The sequence below is a fragment of the Peromyscus leucopus genome, chromosome 15, assembly GCF_004664715.2.
Source record: "Peromyscus leucopus breed LL Stock chromosome 15, UCI_PerLeu_2.1, whole genome shotgun sequence".
Taxonomy (NCBI): Eukaryota; Metazoa; Chordata; class Mammalia; order Rodentia; family Cricetidae; genus Peromyscus; species Peromyscus leucopus.
The window spans coordinates 1,876,282-1,898,884 of record NC_051076.1 but is presented as its reverse complement, the minus strand read 5'-3'; the positions used below and the strand labels follow the sequence as shown (position 1 = coordinate 1,898,884).

General features: G+C 42.6%; 1 protein-coding gene across 1 annotated transcript in view; it reads right to left on the bottom strand.

Moving 5' to 3' along the window:
• Window positions 1-22,253, bottom strand: part of Rhobtb3 (Rho related BTB domain containing 3) — a 52,829-nt gene extending 30,576 nt beyond the window's left edge. The window contains 5 exon segments of the mRNA XM_028894023.2: window positions 1,731-1,842; window positions 6,142-6,296; window positions 16,624-16,810; window positions 21,373-21,598; window positions 21,697-22,253. Coding sequence (XP_028749856.1) covers window positions 1,731-1,842; window positions 6,142-6,296; window positions 16,624-16,810; window positions 21,373-21,598; window positions 21,697-21,698 — 682 coding nt within the window. The 5' untranslated portion in view covers window positions 21,699-22,253.
• Between the last annotated feature and the right edge of the window lie 350 nt (window positions 22,254-22,603).

Here is a 22,603-nt window from a genome sequence, read left to right as displayed (position 1 = left end):
ACACCTGGGAGTCACACTGGCTCCTGGGTTTTACTTAGTGCTCGGCCCATAGTCCTCTAAACTGAAAGACACGTGAAATGCCTTGTGAACACACAGGCTGAATCTGCTGCCCAGGCACTGCGGGGACCCTGTATATCATTTACCCAGACCCCCAAATGAAGAGCCACTGGGGAAGTTTCTATCGATATCAAATACTGTGGATGTTTCGTTCCTCTGAGGAATGAGAATGTTCTTTCCTTTGGATCAGTGAGAACAATTAGTTGCTACACTATTTGTTCTTCTTCAGCCCTGGAAGTATTTAAGACCTATCTGAACTTTCAAAAACTGGAAATGATTTCCCAATTCTAATTTGTATTTCCTTGGTTTATATTTATATTCATTCAACAAAGAGTTCTCCAGTGCCTACTTCGAAGTTTTTTTTTTCTTTTTGACAAATAGGAATATCTCACATTTATGGAATATACACAGATTATTCAATACATACATACAATGTGTATCTCATTATTTCTTTGTATTTGGGGCTTTCAAATCCATCTTTTCCATTTCTTCATAAAATACAATAACATTATCATAATAAACTATAGTCAGCCGGGCAGTGGTAGTGCACACCTTTAATCCCAGCACTTGGGAGACAGAGGCAGGCAGATCTCAGTAAGTTCGAGGCCAGCCTGGGCTACAAAATGAGTTCCAGGACAGCCAGGACTGTTACACAGGGAAATCCTATCTCAAAAAAACAAACAAACCAAAGAAAAAAGAAGGAAAAAAGGTGATAGAAAACTGTAATCATTATTCTATGATATCAAGTATTATTTTTAGAAAAAATATTAAAGACAAACTGATCCAATAGATAAGTATTCTACTATTATATTATAAAACCATGTAAAATGTTCTGATAATATGTAATTTTATTTAACTTACTTATTCATTTAATTTTTGGTTTTGTTTGTTTGTTTGTTTTGTTTTATTGGTTTTTTGAGATAGAGTTTCTCTATGTAGCTCTGGCTGTCCTGGAACTCACTCTGTAGACCAGGTTGGCCTCAGACTCACAGAGATCCACCTGCCTCTGCCTTCCTGAGTGCTGGGATTAAAGGCTTGTGCCACCACCACCCAGCGCAATTTTATTTTTATAGTTACACTCAGTTGCACAAATGATAATGCACACATACACCCTTCAGTAAGTAACTCTGTCGTGCTGCTTTATCTCTAGACACGAAGACAAACAGACACAGACAGAGATACACACACATACACCAGCTGAACCCTTTAAAAGTAAGCTGCAGGCATTAGATCACTGTGACTTTGAAATATTTTCACATTATCTCCCCCAAATGAGAGCAGTGACTTATTAATTATAATAGGTAAGAAAATTAGCAATAACCCTACAATCTCATCTTGCTTTCGGTTCATATTAAAATTCCAAGTGTCTCAAGGTTGCCTTTTAGATGTCTATTGAGCAGCATCCCATAGACACATGGCCTTTCGTGGTTATCTCATCAGTCTTTAATCTCAATGGTTCCTCTCTCCCGCATGCTAAGAATCCACAGGATCAACCTTACATCAGTATTTCTCACAAGCATGGTTTAACAACTACCCGCTTCATCGTCAGCCCTTGTGCCAGGTTTGGTGAATCGGAATGTCAGATGAACCCCGAGCATGCTTGGACTGAAAGGGATTTCTCTAAGATCTGTGTGGAATGATTTGTAAGAAATGTCTTCTTAACGTCTCCACACCTGGTTGTTCCAGTTGAGGAGGTCGAATTCCATGAAAGGAGTTGGTCATTTTCCTCTTCCTCATTTTCTCACTTGTCTTCTGATTTAAGGCTTGAATCATAAAATATTCCAACTGAAACGTGAATCAAATTAAGATTAAGTCCAACACAATTATATCTGACATGATTATTTGTATTACAAATCATATTTGCAAATGGTTTCAATGTCAGTGCCAATACTTGCAAAGATTTGCAAATAATTTTTAACATTAAAATAAATATATTTGGAAGGATTGATTTGTTTTGTCTGAACACAGGTGCCCTCACTTAAGAAAAAAATATTTTTTCGAATAATCAAACAAGCAACAAACATATTGCAACTCCATGGCTCCAGCAGCTTCCTCAGTGGGGAACCACTGTAGTTAATACTGTGACATTCAAGGAAGTAACAGGTACAGCCACATCTGTCCCCAGATGTCCTCTTCAGCAAGGCAGCTGTACTTGTTTCTCTTAATACATTGTCCTTTACTAACAAAAACTCTCCTCAACATGCACTAACCTAGCTCCCAGCCTGTGATGTGCCTCACAAGACCTGGGGTAAAAGCACAGACGGATGTCACTCACACAGCAAAATATTAAAATGTTAATTTAAAAAAATTATGAGGAAAAAAGATACTCTGTATTCTCATTCTGAGAAACCTATCTCCACACGGGCATGTTCAGCCAGATTTAGCTTAAAATTCTCAAACTCCTCAGAGATACATGCAGCGTGTAGGATGGGTCACCCCTAACTCCTGGACTACATCCTCCTTCCATCTCTGACTCTTCCTTTCCAATTCTCATCCCCATGCTCAAGGAATTTTTGGCACCCAAGAGGATCCCCAAGCTGCAGCTGTTCCCTTACCAATTCCCTTTAAATATTTACCCTTAGCCAGCCTCTCAGGTCTAAGGGTCCCAGCAATGCGGCCCCCATTGGGAGAGCACGCCCAGAATAGACTTTAGATCAGTGGCTGGATAACTGAATCCTGTGTCTGGGAGCCTGGTCATTGCTCTGTCTAACAAAACTTTGTGTGCCAATGGAAAGCTACAGAGAACTCTGAAATGTGACCTACATCTAATACTCAAGGAACTGAATTTCATTTTGTTTTATTTTGATTAATTTAAATATAAATAGCAACAGCCACAAGTAAAAGCACAGGTAGTCTAGAAAGTGTGGTATCTGTTCTAGGTAGTCATGTCCTTTTGGCTCCATTAACTTATGCCCTATGGGAAGGCATACAAGTAGATGGTGGGGCTCTCTCAACTTCACAGGCAGGTAGCCTCCCATTCAGGGCTCTTCATCCCTGACTCTGAATCTCAAGATTTTAAATGCCCTTTCACTTCAATATTATCATCTCCAGCTGTATTCTTGATAATGCTATAATCTCTTATCACCAAGATTCCAGTTACAAATTACTACTCAAGAGTCTAGAGAGAGACCTGAGGAGACAGCTCGACAGGCAGACATAAAGTACTTGCTGATCAAGTGTGAGAACCTCAGTTTGGAAACACAGAGCCCATGTGTAGCCAGGGGTGGTAACATGAGTGTGTAATCTTAGCACTCCTACAGAGAGCTGGATGTCCCCAAAAGGTCCTGGGCCAGCTGGTGTGGTGTATGCAGTGGTGAGAACAAGAGTCTATCTCAGACAAGGCACCAAGTAAGGATCACCATGAAAGATTGTCTTCTGACCTCTGCATGTGCACATAAGAGCACATACAAGGATATGGACACACATGCATGTGCACACACACACACACACCGTGACCACACACGCACACGCACACACACACCAAGACCATCTTGATCCTATTTCATATTCTTACTGTTAACATAAAGGAAACATCCATGTCTCTCTCCCAACCTTGACCACATCTTCAGTCCTTCTCATGTCCCTCACTGTAACTACAGCATTAGACACTAGGAAGAAAGTGAAACATGGATGAGAAAGAAGAGAAAGAGAGATGAGAAGAATGATCCCAAGTATTTCAGGCTCCACAAACTGGAATAGAGAGCCAGGAGGCTCTTATTCCAACAGAAATGAAACTAAATCCAATCCATGAAACAGTCATCAAATGAAATCACTAAAGAAAGATGATTCCCACCTCCCCACATAAATTACTTAAGTATCTCATGGAAATGTATAGTTCTTGATCAAATTAAAATATTTCAAACCCACTACAATAGAAATACTGGACTTAATTGTAGCTATTTATGTTTAATAGAAATCAGTATCACTTATATTTGTTTATTATAGTCAAGTCAATGAACTCCAGAGAATAAAATTTCTATAGTCGTCTGTGGCGATTTTAATGTTTCAGCACAAATGTACATTAAGTCCAAAGATCTCATGTTTAAGGTAGAGTTGTCTTTGGTATTGATTTTCCTTGACAGTTATCAGATTTGCCTATTGAGAAGGGTTACTTCTTGGAGAGCTGGATAGTTTAAGAACAGTAAACTGTTAAATGATGCAAAAGTACTCTCCAAAGACCTTATAGTTCTGTTACTATGGGGTAGATGTCATATGTTGGGACCTAAAATAACACAAAACACACCACCACTGGAACTGAATTAGCAAAGCCTGGCTCCTGCATATCCAACAAGAAGCAATCTGCACATCCAACAGGAAGCAATCTGCACATCCAACAAGAAGCAATCTGCACATCCAACAAGAAGCAATCTACACACACCATCCTTTGACTACGAGTGTGATTTTTCCCAATGAAAATAATTATTTCATACAATATATTCTAATCACAGTTCCTTTCTCCCCAAGCCCTCCTGATCCTGTCCACCTCCCATCCAAATCCACTTCTTCTTTCTTGCTTTAGAAAACAAATAAGCAAGCAAACAAACAAAAAGCACAACACACACACACACACACACACACACACACACACAACCCCACATAAAAACACAAAATTGGAAACCATAATATACAAGAAAAGACCAATAAGAGGAGATAAAAACAAAATAGTATACGACAAAAATTTGCATGCACTCCAGGACTTTGCTTTGCACGCACTCCACGGACTTTGCTTTGCACACATTCCAGGACTTTGCTTTGTGCTGGTCGTCTACCACCAGGCATGGGCCTTAAGCATGGTTTGTGTATCTGTGAGACTCCTTGGAGAAAAGTGGTTGTCAATTGGAAACGGCTTCTTGTAGGGACGGGACCTCTTATCCTCTTCCCCCTCTCAGCACCGGGACGCCATCTGGCTTAGACCTGTGCAGGCCCTGAGCATGCCGCCATAGCCCTCTGAATTCATATGTGTAACGTCCTGTTGTGCTCAGAAAGCACTGTCTCCTTGGTGCTGTCCATCCTCTCTGGCTGAAACACTCTTTTACCTTCTTTTGCACAAAGTTCCCTGAGCCCTGAAGGGAAGGGCTTGATGACATTTAGAACCCAGTGCATATTCGAATTAGAGCAAGACCAGTTGTGATGTCTTGCTGAACCTGCATACAAGAAAATCACTGTTTTCAACTAACAGAAATAAAGAGAACTTTTAGGACCCACTGGTTCAGTCAGTAAAGTACTTGCTTTGTGAGTACAAGGACCTGATCCATGTGGGGAGAAAACGCTGGGTATGGTGGGATGTAGTTGTAATTTCAGCACCAGGAAGGCAGAGACATGCAGATCCCCGGGGCTCACTGGCCAGCCAACTTCACCACTGGTGAGCTCTGGGCCAATGAGACCTTATCTCACCAAACAAGGTGGGCAACACTCAAGAGTGACCTCTGGCTTCCACACAAAGCACATGTATTCCTCCCTCCCCAGTAATGCTGAGCATGGTGAAGCATGTTTCACAGGCCAGCACTGGAGCAGGAAAGACAGGTGGACCTCTCAGCACACTACCCAGCCTGCATAGCTTACTTGGCATGTTCTAGGTCAGTGAGAGGCCGTGTCCTTAAAAAAGGTGAACAGTGTCTGAGGACATGAGGTTGTCCTTTGGTCTTCACATCCAAGTATGAACATATGCACCCATGCCCACATGCAGGCATAGGTGTGCATATATGTGCATGCATACATACACAGACAGACAGACACGAACAAGATTACTATAAACTCATGAAGGTTTGTATAAGAAAATGTGATTTTGACATACACAAGGGGCAATACAGTACCAATTCTGAAAGATTCTAAAAATCATAACAGATGATTAAGAATGTTTCATTTAGATAGAGAATTTTATAATTTTACACTGATTAAGCCTGTGCCACTTAACTCTTAATGTGTTTCTCAAGGTTAAAACAAACCATGCTCGAAAAACCAAAAATAAATAAATAAATAAGTAAATAAATAAATAAATAAAGCCAACACTCTAACTGATGCCATAGAAAGTAGCTGAGGTGCCATCCTGACAAATGCCCCACATGCTGCAGGGCTCCCACTTACCACGCCTCCAAAATACTTCCCGATGTAGAAGTCATCCAGGCTGTGGAGCTCCAGATAGGTCGCTCCCAGCTCTTTGGCAAGTTGGATCCCTTCTGTGGTACTAACACAGCTTCCTCGGTCTGAGGTACACAGGGGGCATGTACAAGGTAATTCTTCTGAGGAAAGGAATATAAAAACAGAGAGTTTTAAAATTAAACATAAAAAAACATAGGCAGTGTGATCATTAATGGATAGAATCGCTATACACTAGACTCTCAATAAATAGTGTCTGTATTGAAAAAAAAAAAAGTCCTTAAGTGAACAAGCATTGACCACAAGGACAGAGTGTTTTAGAAAAGAGAAGAATTTAGAAGTTGGCGAGAAGCTGTTACCAAGGCAAGCATAGCAATGACACTCATCGGCCAGCGACAGCTGACCCGATGCGGTTACACAACCCCTACATCGTATCACTAGACAGTAGATCAAATGTAGCCATCTGATCATATACACAAACCACGAAAACTGAGGACTGGGTCTTCTTTTGTCATAAATTTTCTGTTAAGTAGATCACCAAGTTTGAATAAATCCTATACTTTTATTTTAATGGAACCCTCAATTGACATGGATTTTAAAGTTGCAGACTGCCAGACTGCCAGCACCTCATAAATTTCACATCAAGTACATTCTTGATGCAACCATTTAATTCTAAAACATTCCACTAGGAAGATTTATTTTATTCTATGGTTGGGTGTTTTGCCTGCATGTATGTCTGAGTACCACGTGGTGTCAGGTACCAGCACAGGCCAGAAGACAACACTGGACCACCTGGAACTGGAGTTACAGACAATTAGGAGCTACCATGTGGGTGCTGGGAAAAGAATCCAGCTCCTCCGGAAGAGCAGCCAGTACTCTACCTGATGACCCATCTCCCTAGCCCCTAAAACATTCTACTTTAGCAATAAAATTGAATCAAATTAAAATGTAAAGACTAAAAAGTATTTAATAAAAAAGCAAACTTCTTAGGATTCAAGTGTGTTCAATAGACATGTTTACAACAGGAAAAGTATGGCTTATGGCATCTTTACACTCTTCCTAAGGCCAAAAATATATATTCAGCTCCATATTCACCAGCCAGCTTTGCTTTGTCTCAGGGACATAAACATCATATATGCCATATGCAAACAGCAGCTAAGTCAAAAGAATGAGGCAGTCTCCAAGCAAGGCATGTTGTTGTCAGTTGGTGTCCCTGGGAAGCACAGTCTCAGCTGGAGAATGGTTCAGGTGGTTCACTGCTTGGTGACAGTCCTAGCTAGTTATGAAACACCAGGACCAAAAACAACCTGGAGAGAAAGTGTTTAATTTGTTCACACTTCTGTAAAGAAGTCAGAGTAGGAACTCAAACAGGGTAGGAACCTGGAGACAGGAGCTGACACAGAGGCCACGGAGAGAAGCTGTTTACTGGCTTGCTCGCCATGGCCTGTTCAGCCTGCTTTCTTATAGAACCCAGGACCACCAGCCCAGGGATGGCACCATCCACAATGGGCTGGGCCCTCACCCAACAACCATTAATTAAGAAAATGCCCTACAGGCTTGCCTACAGCCTGATCTTAGAGAGGAATTTTCTTATAGTGGTTCCCTCCTCTTGTATGACTGTATCATGTGTCAAGCTGACAAAACTAGCCAGCTCTGAGACCCTAGGAACAGCTCTTCTCAGGCGTGAGGGAAATGGGTTTGAGTATTTGACTTTGACAACAATGCAGTGGTACCTGAGATCTTACCTAATCCCACAGGCTCTCTAGAGGTTAGCCTTTCAGTTTTTTCCCACTTGAAGAAACATAGCGGAGCCTCTGTGTCCTACCCCCACCCAGTAATCAGATGAGGTTTGCATTCATGGAGAGGACATTACCTGCAGAGCAGCACATCTGGGAGACACTGTGTGTAGAAGCCTCAGCCAACAAGCTCACAACCGAAGAAGTGAGTGGAAGAGCCAAGGAAAAGCATTTGAGCAATTCCCTTGGGCAGCACAAACATGTTACCCAGTGACTGTACACAGATGGGATGTATGTATGGATGTATGCCACAGTGCATGAGTGAAAATCAAAAGATAATTTTCTGGAATCAGTTCTCTCCTCCCACCACGTGGGTTACAGGGATCGAACCAGCTCCTCAGTCTTGGCAGCAAACACCTTTACCAACTGAGCTGTATCATTTTAAAGTTCAGAAAGCAAAGCGCCTTTAGTCCCTGCACTCAGGAGGCTGAGGCAAAGGGATCTCTGTGAGTTTGAGGCAAAGCTAGTCTACATAGTGGGTTCCAGGACAGCTACATATGGAGACCCTGTCTCAAAAAAATTAAAAATTAATAAATAAAAATAAAGTTCATAAACCATGTACTTTTATCTTCATTTTACAGAAAAGGAAATTACAACTTTAAATCTGTCAGGTGTCTTAGCCTTGGGAAGCAGAGATGGAAAACAGACAAACCTGTCCCTGGCTCGACCAGACACATAAAAGTGGCATATCCAAAACAGAATAACAAAGTCTGAATAGAGATTACCAGTTTCCAAAATACAGCAATTAGAAACATTATTAATACCAGCTTCCTTAATTACACTATACATTCTAATCTTAGCATGCTTTTTCTGAGACTTTTTCAGTTTGTAGCAAGCTGTTTATGTAGCATTTAGACTGTCTTGAAAGAGAACAATGGGCATTTCTCATTCTGTACAAGGCCTTTGTAAACAGCACCTTAATTTTTTCTGAAGACAGAAGCCTTCTTATGTCTACAAAAGTCTCCCTATGTGGCTAGAGGGGGTGGATAGGCAGAGTACATTATGTGACTTTACTTCTGGATAAAAGTTAAATGAAGTCATCAGTGTTTCAAGAGGAAAATGAACCTGATGTTCAAGAATGGCTAACAATCCAACTTTGAGAAAAAAGTAATTTTTATGTGAAGCCAGTGGAGTGCAATCTTCATCGTGTGCCTGTTCTCCGCGTCACTGGAGACGCTTCCTTCTACGTACTCGGCAGAGAGGAAAACTGTCACCTGTACAGCTGCCAGTTGGTTAGTTACATGCTTTGTGGATTCCAAAGGATTTCTTCAAACCTGCTTTAGAGAAAAATTTTCCTAACTGGGATACTCTGAGATTCTCTTCTAAACCATCTGGCACTTCCCCCATACCAATCAGCTGTAGTTAACATAAGATTCTATGCAAAGGTCTGTCTGGAATTGCTTATAGGAGATTCAATAAAATATTTCTGAATTAAATATATTCAGATTAAGCATATAACAACCAGAGGATCCAAAAGAACATTTATTTGTTGTTTATTTTGAGATGGGGGCAAGTAGCTCTGGCTGTCCTACAACACACTATGTAGACCAGGCTAGCCCTGAACTCACAGAGATCTGCTTGCCTCATGGCTACAATGGCTCTGGGAATCAGAGTTGGTACTGTCTTTACTACCCCACCACACACACACACACACACACACACACACACACACACACACACACACACTACTATTAAGATATTGTCAGGAAGTGTCTATTTATTCTTGTAAACAAACAATGTAATCTTGCATTCAAATAAACGGCATTTCTTTTAAAGTAGTGGTATTGAGGGTAGGGCACTCTTTAAAATGTTGCCATTGTTCGAAAGTTCTAGAAATTCTTTTGAAAAATCCTAACCCAGCAACATATGAATTTCAGAGCCTTAAAGATAACTTGGGTTAGGGGAAAGGGAAGAAAGAAAAAAGATAACTTGAAAGGCAGATGCCCATCTCCTGTAATTTAGAATTATGAATGTACCCTAGGGCTATTGTGCAGATTTCTCCTTCAAAGGTATTTTCACTGTGTACTAAATCCCAAAGATTTATGCTGGGGTGTGGCTTGGTGGTTAAGAGTGCATGCTTATCACAAGGTACTGCATAAAACAGGGTATGTAGCACACACCTGTAACCCCAGTACTGATGAGATGGAGGCAGGAAGATTATAAATTCAATGTCAATCTTGTTTATATAATGAGTTCAAGATCAGTGTGGGTTACAAGAGGCACTGTCTCAAAAAAAAAAAAAAAAAAAGCCAAAAATGTATTCAGAGCCAAATATGATGATATCAACATTGCCAAGTTTGTTTAAAAAAAAAAAAAATGCGTAATAGGGTCAAACAAGGTTGTAATCCCAGCCTTTCAGAAGCGGAAATATGAGGATAGCAAATTCAAGATAAGCCTAAGCTACATAGCAAGTTCTATCTCAAACAAACTAATGCATGTATACAAACACACACACACAAGACCATCTCAAACAAATGAATGCATGTACACACGTACACACCAAGAGACAAAACTGCTTTGTTGAGTAAGTTCTAACAAGATCTCCAAGAGAATTAGCAAAATTACCCAGCTCAGTGAAAAGTGTTGTGGGGGATGAAGTGGAGAGAGCAATAAGGCCCTTGAGTTAACAGCCAGATTTAGTTCTATAATTAATATGTAATCACATGTTTAGTCAATTCATTTCGTGATTTTAATGAAATGATTTTCATTTGGATTATTTATGTAACAATTTATTCATTGAAAAATGTTTATTAGTACCCACTACCAACAGGGATAGAAAGATAGAAAGCTGAAGGACTCCGTGACCAACTGACCAAGGTGGATGTGACTGCAAACATCTGCAACACAGTGAATACTAAAATGAAGGTACACAGAGTTACCACAGGGACAGAGGAGGGACATGAACCCGGTGTGTGGGGGAGCAGTGGTTGAAGGGGAAGGAGGATTGTCTAAGTATTTAGAGCAGGGACTGTGCAAAGGGCGCTGTGATCAGAGGAGACAGCAACTGCAGGGGTGTGGGCCGGAACAGAAAACACATTTCCACTTCTAAAAAGAGATTTCTTTTTCTAACTTTTATTTATGTGCACAAGTGTGTGTGTGTGTGTGTGTGTGTGTGTGTGTGTGTGTGTGATGCATGTGAGTACCCATGGAACCTGGGAGAGGAGGCTGGACCCCCTAGAGTTCCAAGCAGTTGTTTTGAGAAACAACTCGGGACTTCTGAAGGAGCAGTGGGTGTTCCTCACCACTGAGCCATCTCTCCAGCCCCATGTTCTCCCCTTTAAACTCTTAAGATGGCAAGCTAAGCCCACGTTGCCATCTCCTCTACCTGCCAACCATACAAGTGACTACATAAAAGAGAGGCTGTCAAAGAAGAGAAGGAATGAAGGAGAAAGGGAGGGGAAGGTGAGGGAAAGGACTGAGGACAGTGCTGCGTTACATTCAAGTGGGATGACATCAGGCCGACGTTAGGAGTGCCTGGCAGAACGAAGGAGGCAGCGCTGGACCACAGCTGAATGTCCAGCCCGAGCACAGGTGGTTTTCACACGCTGTGTAACATCCTGAGCGTTCACAGCTCCGATGTAGGAAGCAGGAAACAGCAGGACCAAAGGCGAACGTCTGGCAGCCGGCCAAAGCATGCTGATGGAAGGAAGCAGCTAGACCCACTGACCCTGTGAGCCTCCCACTTCCACCCCAGCCGCAGACAGCAGCTGGGCAGAGCAAGAGGAAGGCCTCAATCCGCAGCCTGGAAAATGAAGTGCAAAAGTAAACAAAGCATTTCCTACCATCTGAGAAACAGCTGTATCCTGAAGCTAAACCTCACCTACAGACTCACAATGCCTAAACAAAAACCAATAACATTTAACCAATGAGAATAACTAACTATAATTAATTAAGTATTTTTAAGTAAATGTACATCTCTAAGACAGGAACAAGAAATTGTGAATGAACCATTTAGAAATTTTAGATCAAAAAGGTGTTGAAATTAAAATATTAGTCAAGAAAGTAAAGTGGCAGAGAAACTTTTATACAAGCCAGAAAAAAGAGGCCAAGACCAAAGCAACATAAGGGGATGCTGTACTCGAAATTCTTGGGAGGCTGAGGCAGGAAGACCACAAGTTCAAGTCAGCCTGGACTACAGTGTGAGATGCTACCAAAAAGAAGAGGTGGTGAGAGAGAGAGGAGAAAAGATTCAGCAGCAGAAAATAAGAAAGTAAGATCATCAGGAGAGATCCAGAATTACCAACATTAGCCCACAGAAGGCCTGTAAAGAGGACAGAAATGGTGGGGTGCTGGCCGCGGAAGCCAGAAGTAAGTGACCTTCAGAGACCAAGGAAGCACGAGGTTCTTCAAGGACTCCAGAGTGACTGTTAACAGAAAATGGGACTTGTGCCCTCCGTGTTCAAGAAATAGTCAAAGTCAGATCATGAAGTTTTTCAGATCAGGAGTTCACAACACACAGTTACTAACGTGACAACAAATGCTGGATGAGAAGGAAAGCACTAATGGGAACCGCTGGTTTAAGACAGATGTCATCGCTGGCTCCACCTGCAGTGGTGTGGACCCAGAACCCAAGTGGTCATTTCTGAACATCATCCCCACCAAAAGGGACCTGAACTGCTAGAGCAATGTGTAAGCTTTGTGTGTCTTCCAGCAAGCAAGGGAAAGCGCTGGAGCTGACTGGAGCTGGCCTGAAAAGACACCTTCTTAGATATGGATCATATATTACACCGAGGAATAGATCAGAAAATGCTGAACTTTAAAAATAAGTCCTTATATATCACAAGAGCTGGAGAGGCCGAGAAAAGTGGAAGCTGCTTACAGAGGAAAACCAACAGAGGGGAGGGCGTACAGCCCACACTCCTGCCAGCATGTGCACGGCACCAGGAGGGATTACACACAATACCGGGCCAGATTCTTGTCAGATGTCCATGGCACCAAGACAAAAAGACACTGGGGATCAACTGTGGATTAAAGACTAGAGAGACAGGAAAACTAAACATAGTGCAGTATTTACGTCTTGAATTGGAAAAAAAAAACTGTAAATCACATTATTGGAATAACCAACAGAATGTAAATGTGGATATTTTAAATAATAGTATAGTAGATAATAATATGTCATTTTTTTGAGGGATGGCCATACTGTGGGCAAGAAGTGAATAAATAGCATTGTTCTTATGATGAATATTGAGCAATCAGAAGTGAAAAAAAATCCCATGTTACAATGTAGTCTCAAATGATTTAGAAGAGAAAGTGTGTGTGTGTGTGTGTGTGTGTGTGTGTGTGTGTGTGTTATAAATTCTGCAATTCAATGTTTTATTCTTGCCAATTTTCTTAGGTTAGAAATTTGGAAAAATAAAAGTGAAGAATGAGGTTCCTGAAGAACTCAAAGCCCCAGCTGTGCTGATCTGACTTGTGTTCTGGCATGACTACTCTGAGTTTATTGAGGAAAACCAAAAATAGGAGGCCAGAGGCCAGTCCACTCTGAAGCTTAAGCTTCAAGGTTTTCTGTAGTTTCTTTGCAAATCCCTAGGAGAAAACGCAACAATGTATTCTCCCACACAGCTACAGGCTGCTGTAAAATTAGCAAAGTAAAATACGTATTTGATTAAGATCACTGTCTCTGCCAGGCCGTGGAGGTGGCGGTGGCTAGGGCAGTGCACGCCCTTAGTCCCAGCACTCAGAAGGCAGAGGCTGGCCTGGTCTACAGAGAGAGTTCCAGGACAGCCAGGGCTACACAGAGGAACCCTGTCTTGAACTCCACCCCCCCCCCAAAAAAAAACCCAAAACTGTCTCTCTCCACTCTCAAGTTTGTACTGAATGAGGCCACTCGGAAGAAGCCCGGAGCTGTCTGTGTTTTCTGAATGCTACCAAGTGACTTAACTTGGGGTTCAGAAAGCCATCACTCGTGGTCTGCGGCACCTCCTGGAACAGGAGAGTGTGTAGTGACGGTCCTGGCACCAGAATGACTTTCAGAAACTCTGGCCACACAGTGCAGACATGACATAAGAACTCACGACGCTGAGCTGAAATATGAACACAACATGAACTCAGGTATCTGGGGCCGGAAAGATGTAGAGAGTGAAGAAATTAGAAAAAAACAAAACTAATCATCACTCTCCTCTCTCTACAGGAAATAGCACAAAGTAATCCACATGAAGAGATCAAAGACTTTACAACCCAAAAGACAAAAGAATAAAAAAGAAATAAAGAAAGGAGTTAAAGCGCTACACAGAAGCGTCTTTCAGACATTTGTAGCACGTGGCAGTTTTGTCATACTTGAAATTTGTTGTTTTCTTTGTGTATTATAAATAGTATTTGCTTTTCTACTTGTATGTGCCTGCATTTGTGGCTGTAAAATTGTACAAATTTGAGTACTTCCAAATATCTGCAGCTTACCCTTTTAGAAAACGCCACCATGAAAGATGAAATGAGGGCCTGGAGAAACAGCTTGGCAGCTAAGAGTACTTACTGCTCCTGTAGAGGGTCCAGGTTCGGTTCCCAGAACCCATACTGGCAGCTCACAACCACCAGTAACTCCAGTGTGAGGGGATCTAACATCTCTTCTGGCCTCTGAGAGGACTGCATGAACAGGGTAGACATAAACCCAGGTAGGCATACACAGACACACATAAATTTTAAAAAAAAAAAAAAAAGCACCAAAACTTTAAAAAAGGTTAAACAACAAAGAACTTAAACCCAATAGGGATGGCAACAATGCAAAGAGTTTGAGATTCACTTAGTATAAAATCAAACAAGGTCCATAGCTGACTGGATGTGGTTGGTGTGAGAGAAAGATGAGTCTAACAGAGTCTCTTTGGGGTGAACAGAGGGGTAGAAGGAATCCAGTAGTCAGAGGATCACATCCACGAGGATGCAGGTCCGGAAAGAGGCCACAACCAAAGAAGCAGAGTGATGTCACCACGTACATATAAGTGTGTACAAAGAAAGCCAGAGACACACTTCGTGGGTTCATGATCTGGGCAGAGAGCAAGAAGGGAAGCTGAAGGATAGGGAGGGGACCAGAGAAGAGGGCAGAGGTTAGAAGAGCTAGGAAACAGTAGTCATAGTGGAGGGGAAAGTGTTTGTATAATTTCAAAGAGAGAGCTGTTACTAAAGTGTAACAAATTTGACAAGCAAGCATTAGGGCTCTCCTGGAGAACTTTAAGCAAGTAAAACAGCTGAAGGGGAGGTACCGGGAGGCCGGCTGGTCTCAAGAACTAAGGCTACCTCTTTAAGAATCATAAACAGGGAAAAAAGTTGGGGAAATCCTGAGAATGTGAGGTCAAGGGTGGGTCAGGCTTGTTTTCTCTGTAAGTACTAGTGTGAAACATAAACTTGCCCTCTGGTCCAGCAATCCACTCCAAGGAACAATCCAAGTACCAAAACCACGGTGGAGACATAGTTTATGGCACATTCATACAATGGCATAATATACAGCAATTAAATGAGGAAGCAACTCTGTTTGTATGATGTTCAAAAACAGGTGCAACTAAAGTCAGAATCCAGAACAACAGATCCCTGGACGGAGGCTGTAACTACCTGTTGGAGCAGCCTAAGGAAGTATTCTGCACTGTAAACATTCTAACCCTCGTCCATGATATGGCTGAATGACTAAGTAAGACACATTAAGCTGTATCTCAGGTTAGCAAATCATATGCTCCCTACTGTGCTGGTTAGTTTTATGTCAACTTCATACCAGCTAGAGACATTTTGGAAGAGGGAACCTCAATTGAAAAAATACCCCACCGGATTGGCCTGTGAGCAAGCCTATGGTACATCTTCTTGGTTGATAATTGACGTTGGAGGGCACAGTTCCTTGTGGGTGGTGCCACCTCTGGGTGGTTCTGGTTCTGTAAGAATGCAGGCTGAGCAAGCAAGTAAACAGCACTCCTCCACAGCCTCTGCCACAGTTCCCACCTCCAGGTTCCTGCCCTGCCTGAGTTCCTGTGGGGACTTCCCTCAGCGGTGGCCTATTACCTGGAAGTGTAACAGTCCCCAAGTTGCTTTTGGTCATGGTGTTTCATCACAGCAATGCACACCTAACTAAGACAATTTGCTATACCTTAATTAAAAAAAAAAGTTGTTAAAAAAAACAAAGAATTAAAATTAAAATTTAAAGACCGCCTTACCAAGGAAATAACACCCATTGAGTAAATTTATAAATACTACCAAGTCAAAGGGAGTCCTGAGCTGGCCCTGAGATATGGGATGGTCATATGCTCAAAAGCAAAGGCACCCACCAAGCACGTGGGAATGAACAGCCCTTTCCTCAGGCAGTGTGGTCAAATGTTTCTGGCTCACTCCTTGTTATGTGCCTAACAATCCTGCTCACATGGCCACATCTTTTCATAGATAATCTATACTTGCCCATCAAATGGACCTTCAAAGAGATTAATATGGCTCAAAGTCAGCCTGTGTCAAAAGAACACAATTACTGATGTACAGTAGAAGAGCAACTTAAAGGAAAATTTATACCCAAATCACAGCAGGAGTTTGTGAGCCTCTCCTCTGAAGTCCGATTACTGCACAGAACAATGAGATGACAGCTGGCATTTGAACTCACAGCCTTTTGGCTTTCAAAATAAAACTGTGTTAATAATTAACCATTAATAAACTTAGCTTTGTAAACATGGTACCTGTATGCTCATTATAAGAAAGAAAATCATGTACTTGCCATTTTGTCTGGTCCCAACAGCAGCAATGATTACTGGAACTGAGTTTGATGCTCTTTTAATCACTGGAATATAATTATCCTTTACTTCGTGGAATGAAAACTTGTCATTTACATTGTATTTGATCACAATGATGTCGGCACTCCCAATTAGGTTTCGGGAGGTGTACCAATCACTGTCAAAAATGTCCTAAACAAAAGTGCAAACATCAACTTTTAGTTTGTTTATCTTCAAATCAATCCCCAAACTAATTTCTAGATAGTTATAACATATCAGTCTAAATGTTTAGTGTATGTTGGTTTTGAGAAGTTATGAAAATGTATTTTTGAATTGTCTGGTGGTTTGAATGAGAATGGCCCCATAGAGATTGAATGCTTCGTCCCCAGTTGGTGGAACTATTTGGGAAGGATTGAGAGGCGTGGCCTTGTTGGAGAAGGTGAGTTTTTGGAGGAGGGACAGGCTTTGAGGTCTCAAAAGCCCACACCATTCCCAGGCATCCTTCTCTCTGCCCCATACTTGTGAATGAGAGGTAAGCACTTAGCTACTGATCCAGCACCACACTCTGCCACATTCTCCACCTGATGATCACCCTCTGGAACCATGAGCCCCAAGAAATATTTTCTTTACAAATTGCTTTGGTCATGGTAATAGGAAAATAACTAAGCAATGGAAAGAAACTTCACAGCAATAGGAAAATAACTAAGACAAATGGGTAGCTACATGAATGAATATGTCTGATGCTTGACAATTTACTCAAAACACCTTTTCTTCATTTACCCTAAACAACTATGTACTAGTAAGTCCCATTACCTAAAGCATTCTGGAGTTTGATGAAATGAACAACCTCTTTCCACCATCTATACCTAAATAATTATTCTATTTTGAAATGATGCTGATTTTAGTCACTGGCAATTTCAAAGGTGTAACATTATGCATTAGATGTCAGAAGCTTTTCTGTGACCCAGTTAGACACTGCAGGATTTTTGCGTGTTCTGAACTGCAATACACTGTGAAGTTTGTAGTATTCCTTTCATTTTATACACATTTGAAGAAATTCACATATAATCTCTAACTTTATACTGTATTTGTATAGTGCATATTTGAGCATGGAAAAATATGCCTCTATAACATCGTACATTACAAGCTGTTAACTGCAAAGGACTGTTTGCAATTTATGTATTTAGCTCATACACTAAAAATTCAGGATAAAACTGTTCAGAAATTTTTACTATAAGACTGTAGTTAATATTCATATTTAGAACTAGAATCATATGTAATTTATTATGAAACTTAGTTCTCTGATAATATCTGCAAGGTTTTTGTGAAAATAGTATATAAAGAAAATGCCATCTTAATTTCACTGCCAACTATGCACAAATAGTTTTCTTCTTAAATTCTAGTTAATGATTAATCATTTCTTTCATGTGGCTTTTTTCTAAGATATGATCAAGCTAGAAAGGGCACACAATGGCTAGAAAACTGCTGGGCTATGGAAGTTTACACTCTGGTATATGAGTCCAAAACAAGGTTAAAAGTGTTCAAATTGGCCAATCAAGCAAGATCTATGTGACACAGCTTCTAGCCCATGACAGAAATGCCCGTTTGTGGAGAGAAGCTCCTGTCCCATCTCCATACCCTCCCCTGCCCATCTCTCAGCAAACTTATTCAGAATGAGCGCCGCATTGCAGAATTTTTAAATAGGGATGCATTGTCAAAAACAGAATGGATACAGCATATTTGAAAGGAGTTCAAAATAATAGAAATAGGGAGGCAAACTGACCCGTCAGTGCCAAAGGCAAAGGGCTGAAAGTGGTTTGTGATCTAGTATTAGGGGAGCGGGGAAGGGAGGGGAAAGTGAGGACATGGAGTCCCAAATCACAAAAACCCATCAGTCCCAACTGTATCTGTAAATACTCAGATTCAGAGTATGCAAATGCAGCGCAGTGTGGACAGAAGGGTGGCAGCAACAACAGACGAGTCCGGCATGCGGGATTCAAAACCAATTATAAATTGGACCAGTACCGAGCAGCCATTTAGTGCCCAGAGAACAAGTTAGAAATCACTTTTTTCACTTTCCAAATAGTTCAGAATTCCAGAGTGACTGGAGAGATAAAACATGGGGAAAGGAGGATTTGGGTCTTACTGATTTACTCTGTGGTAAAACAACTATAGACATTTTTATTTGTAATACAATCCAGAAATTCAAACCCTGTACAAGAAAATATGAATATACCACCTCAGTTTAATTTTTTATTCATTCATTCATTTCCAGGTTTTTTGAGATAGGTTCTTCTCATGTAGCCCAGGCTGGCCCAAACTCACAATCCTCTACCCAAGTGCTGGAATTATAGACATGAGCCAGGAGGCTCAGCTAACCCTGTTTTGGAACATACTTTTCACAGACAGAAAAATAGAAATCTAGAAATATGAAATTAAGTAATAATATTTCTGCAAAAAAGAGAGGTAGCAGAACTAAGCTATGAACTTCATCTAATGAATTAGAAGCAGATTTACACAAAAAGCATCAAGTACAAGAGGCAGCAAGGAGCCAGAGTAGGGTTAGCAATCTACAGAAAGCAACTCTGGAAGGGAAGCACTCCCAGCTCCTTCCAACCCCAAGGCAGCGGGGACACATTTCTTTTTAAGCGGTCACAGAGAAAATGCTTCACTGGTTTCTGGAAATACAGAGGAAATCCATGAGTCCCACCCGTGTAAGTCAGTCCCAGGATCTCACTGGGGTGTTACACAGCAGCAAACTTGGAGCCACACTGGAGAATCAAATGCATCTTAAAAAAAAATCTGAGTTCCTACAAGGAAACAAGGACTTCATCCTGTCTGATTAGTGTGTGCACTGAAGGCCCTGCATTGGCATCAACCTTGACTGCCGTGAGAAACTCTCCCATGTTTAATGTAGGTGATATATGACCACACTACAGTGATAACAGCACTTTATACCGCAGCCGTCACTTCGGGCACCTACAGCCTCCACACTGGGGACTTTACCCTTCAGCACAGCTCCAGGACGACAGGAAAAACAAGCCTGAGAAGGTGAAAGGTTACCAAAAACATATAGTGGCAATGTGGGGGTCTGAAATCACATCCTTTTGTTGTCAAAAGCGCTGCGTTTAATATTCCGGTTCAGTACATAGGCCAATGCCAGCTGACTGGTATAAGCAACCTTCCTATTTCTGGCAGGATTTACTTAGGTTCAAGGGGTAAGAACAGCAGCTCAGAGTGAGTAACTCCATATGTAACTCACTATGTCTGAAGACTCGTCCTAATCTGGGACACTGTTCCTGGTGACAAATTTGGTGTCACAGACTGTGAGCACACAAAACGAGACTTCCCCTGACAAGCTGTAACAGCCAGCAAGACTACAAAGCTTATTTCGCCCACTCTGAAGATTCTGTTTTATTGTTATAAAATGTGTGGCTCTTTGCTAAATGAACACAGGTAGGAAAGGGTTAACAGCTCAACTTAAAACCAGGAGAAACAATTCCACCATCCCAAGTCATCTTATTTTATTTTCTCTGTATTTATTTCATCAATCCACTAAACATTTGTTCAACAGTATGTTGAGCAAGTAATACTTTCAGGCTATAAGATCTTTCATAACAAAAGGGCCCAAAGTAACCATGCTTGCAGATGGCAGCCGCAGTCCTCCTCGTGGCTTCCTTTGACACCAACATCACTGTCATACCTGAAGGTTAAGTCCATCCTTTTCACTGAAAAGTCTACGTAAAATTTATTTTAGCACATTAATATACATTTCCAGTCCAAGAGTGTCTTCTTTCCATAATAGGGTAATACGCTCAAGAAGATTTCTCAGTACGTTCTACATATTTCTGTTCAAAAGTATGCTACTTCCCCTCAGGAGCATACTTTTTTTAAAAAAAAAAAAACTATCTTTTAATGTAAGAATCTCACCTAATTTGTGCCTTTTTTAAGATTCAAAAGTTTCAGTGTGTGTGTGTGTGTGTGTGTGTGTGTGTGTGTGTGTGTGTGTGTAGCTGAAACACATACAGCTACAATATTAGCAAAGGAATCACAGGCATCTGCAAGTCAAGGAGCTGACTCCTTTGTCCTGTTATCAAACACTCAAGAGTCAGAATAGATATTTTTCATTCAACTATCATAAACATGAAGATTTTTTTAAAGTGCTAAGTAATGTTAGTGGTATTACTGATTTATTAATCACTAAAAACGAAGGCTAATACATGAGTATTTGCATCACTTAAAAACTATTTTTTCCAGAGGTTAACAGTCTACAAATGTGCCATTTAAAATTAGTTCTCAAACCCTGTCCTCTCCCTTTTCCCATACTATTTCTGTCCCAGAGAAGAGTATTTTTGCCTATGTGAGCGGTAAAGGGCGGTATTTATATAACACATCTCCCTATGCTCCACAGGGTGGACATGAAAACATGAGTCTTGGCCAGTGGAACTTTGTGACCTCGTCCCTTGGGGATGGCACAGCCAACTCTCAGCTGTCTACTATGGACAAGCCACAGTCGTCAAGCACAGTAACTGTTTTACATTCCCCTGGGGCTTTCTGCCTTACAGACGTGCTTTGTGACTGGGCTGCCCCACCACCTCCAAATTGAAACAAAGGACGAGATTTGCCAAAAATTTTTAAAAATAGTGATAATAATAACCTCTCGCCAGGCAGTTAGGAAAATGGGAAACGAGGGGAGGAGGGGTCCAAACAAGAGGCACCCTTGGCCTGGGCACCGCGCCGCCGCTGCCCCTTACCCAGACGGGACAGTCGTGCACCACCAGCTTGACGTTCCCGAACGCACTGGCCTGGTACTCGGTGAACACCGGGCGCGCGACTGTGCTGGCCGCGTTCAGCAACAAGCTGCTCTCGTCCCCCGAAACCAGCGGGCTTCTCCCTAGGTAGGTGCGGATGAGCCCCGACGGCCGGTTGTCCTGGTGGAACGTGTCGCCCTCGTTCCCCAGCGCCACGATGTGGATGGACCTGCGGGGCCGAGAGGGGCGCGGTGAGCGGGTGGGCGCAGCCAGGGCGCGTGGCACGTCCCGGACCCGGACCGTGGCAGGACGGCGACGCGTACGTACATGATCGCGGCTGGCAGCGCGGCGGGGAGACGGCGGCGGCGGCCTCGCGGGGGCCCGGGCGACGCTCTCACCGCAGTCGGCTCATCCCCCGGCCGCGGCCCTCGCGCGCCAGCACCGCGGCGCTGCCGACGCAGAGCGGAGCGGGCCCGGAGCGATCGGCCGGCGGGGGCGCGGGCAGCGCTGCGGATCCCCGGTCGCCGCCCCTGGTCGCCGCGCCTCCGCCCCGGCTCCGCCTCCGCCCCGCGGTGACCGGGCCCCGCACGTGTCCCCCGGGGAGTCCGCCGCGCAGGGGAGCGAGCTGCCCGCCGAGGCCCCCCAGAGCCCGGGCGGCGGCTGCGGGACACAAAGGAGCGGTGGGCGCGGGGACGACGCCGGAGCCCGGGAGCTGCTCGCCGCCAATCCGCCTGCAGCAAGTTTGCTGAACTCGGAAGGTTGAAACCCGAGCCGGGAGCGGGGGAGGGGCAGCCTGGCCCCCGCCGGGGACCAGGGGAGAGCCGGGCCAGGGGGCAGCCCCTTGCCGATCCCGCGGTCCTGTGCCCACGCTGGCCTTCACCGAAAGTGTGTTATCATTTTGTCAGTGGTCAACATACGCTACAGCTGTTTTGTAAAATCCTACTTGTGAAGAAAAAATAAATAAAGGCAACATTCATGAAGCTGCAGAAAAGGTTCTTTGTTCATGCACCAATTAATTTGCGGATGTCGCTTTAGAAAGGTCATTTACTATTGCAAGCTATATTTGGCACACTTTAACAAAAATTTCGAAATTTGAAGTGTCGGGATTTTTAGTGTGTGTGTGTGTGTGTGTGTGTGTGTGTGTGTGTGTGTGTTTTAAAGAAAGTTTAGCAGTTTACTTGGATTCGTCTTTTCAGCACACATTCCAGTTGCATTATTTAATAATAGCTCACTG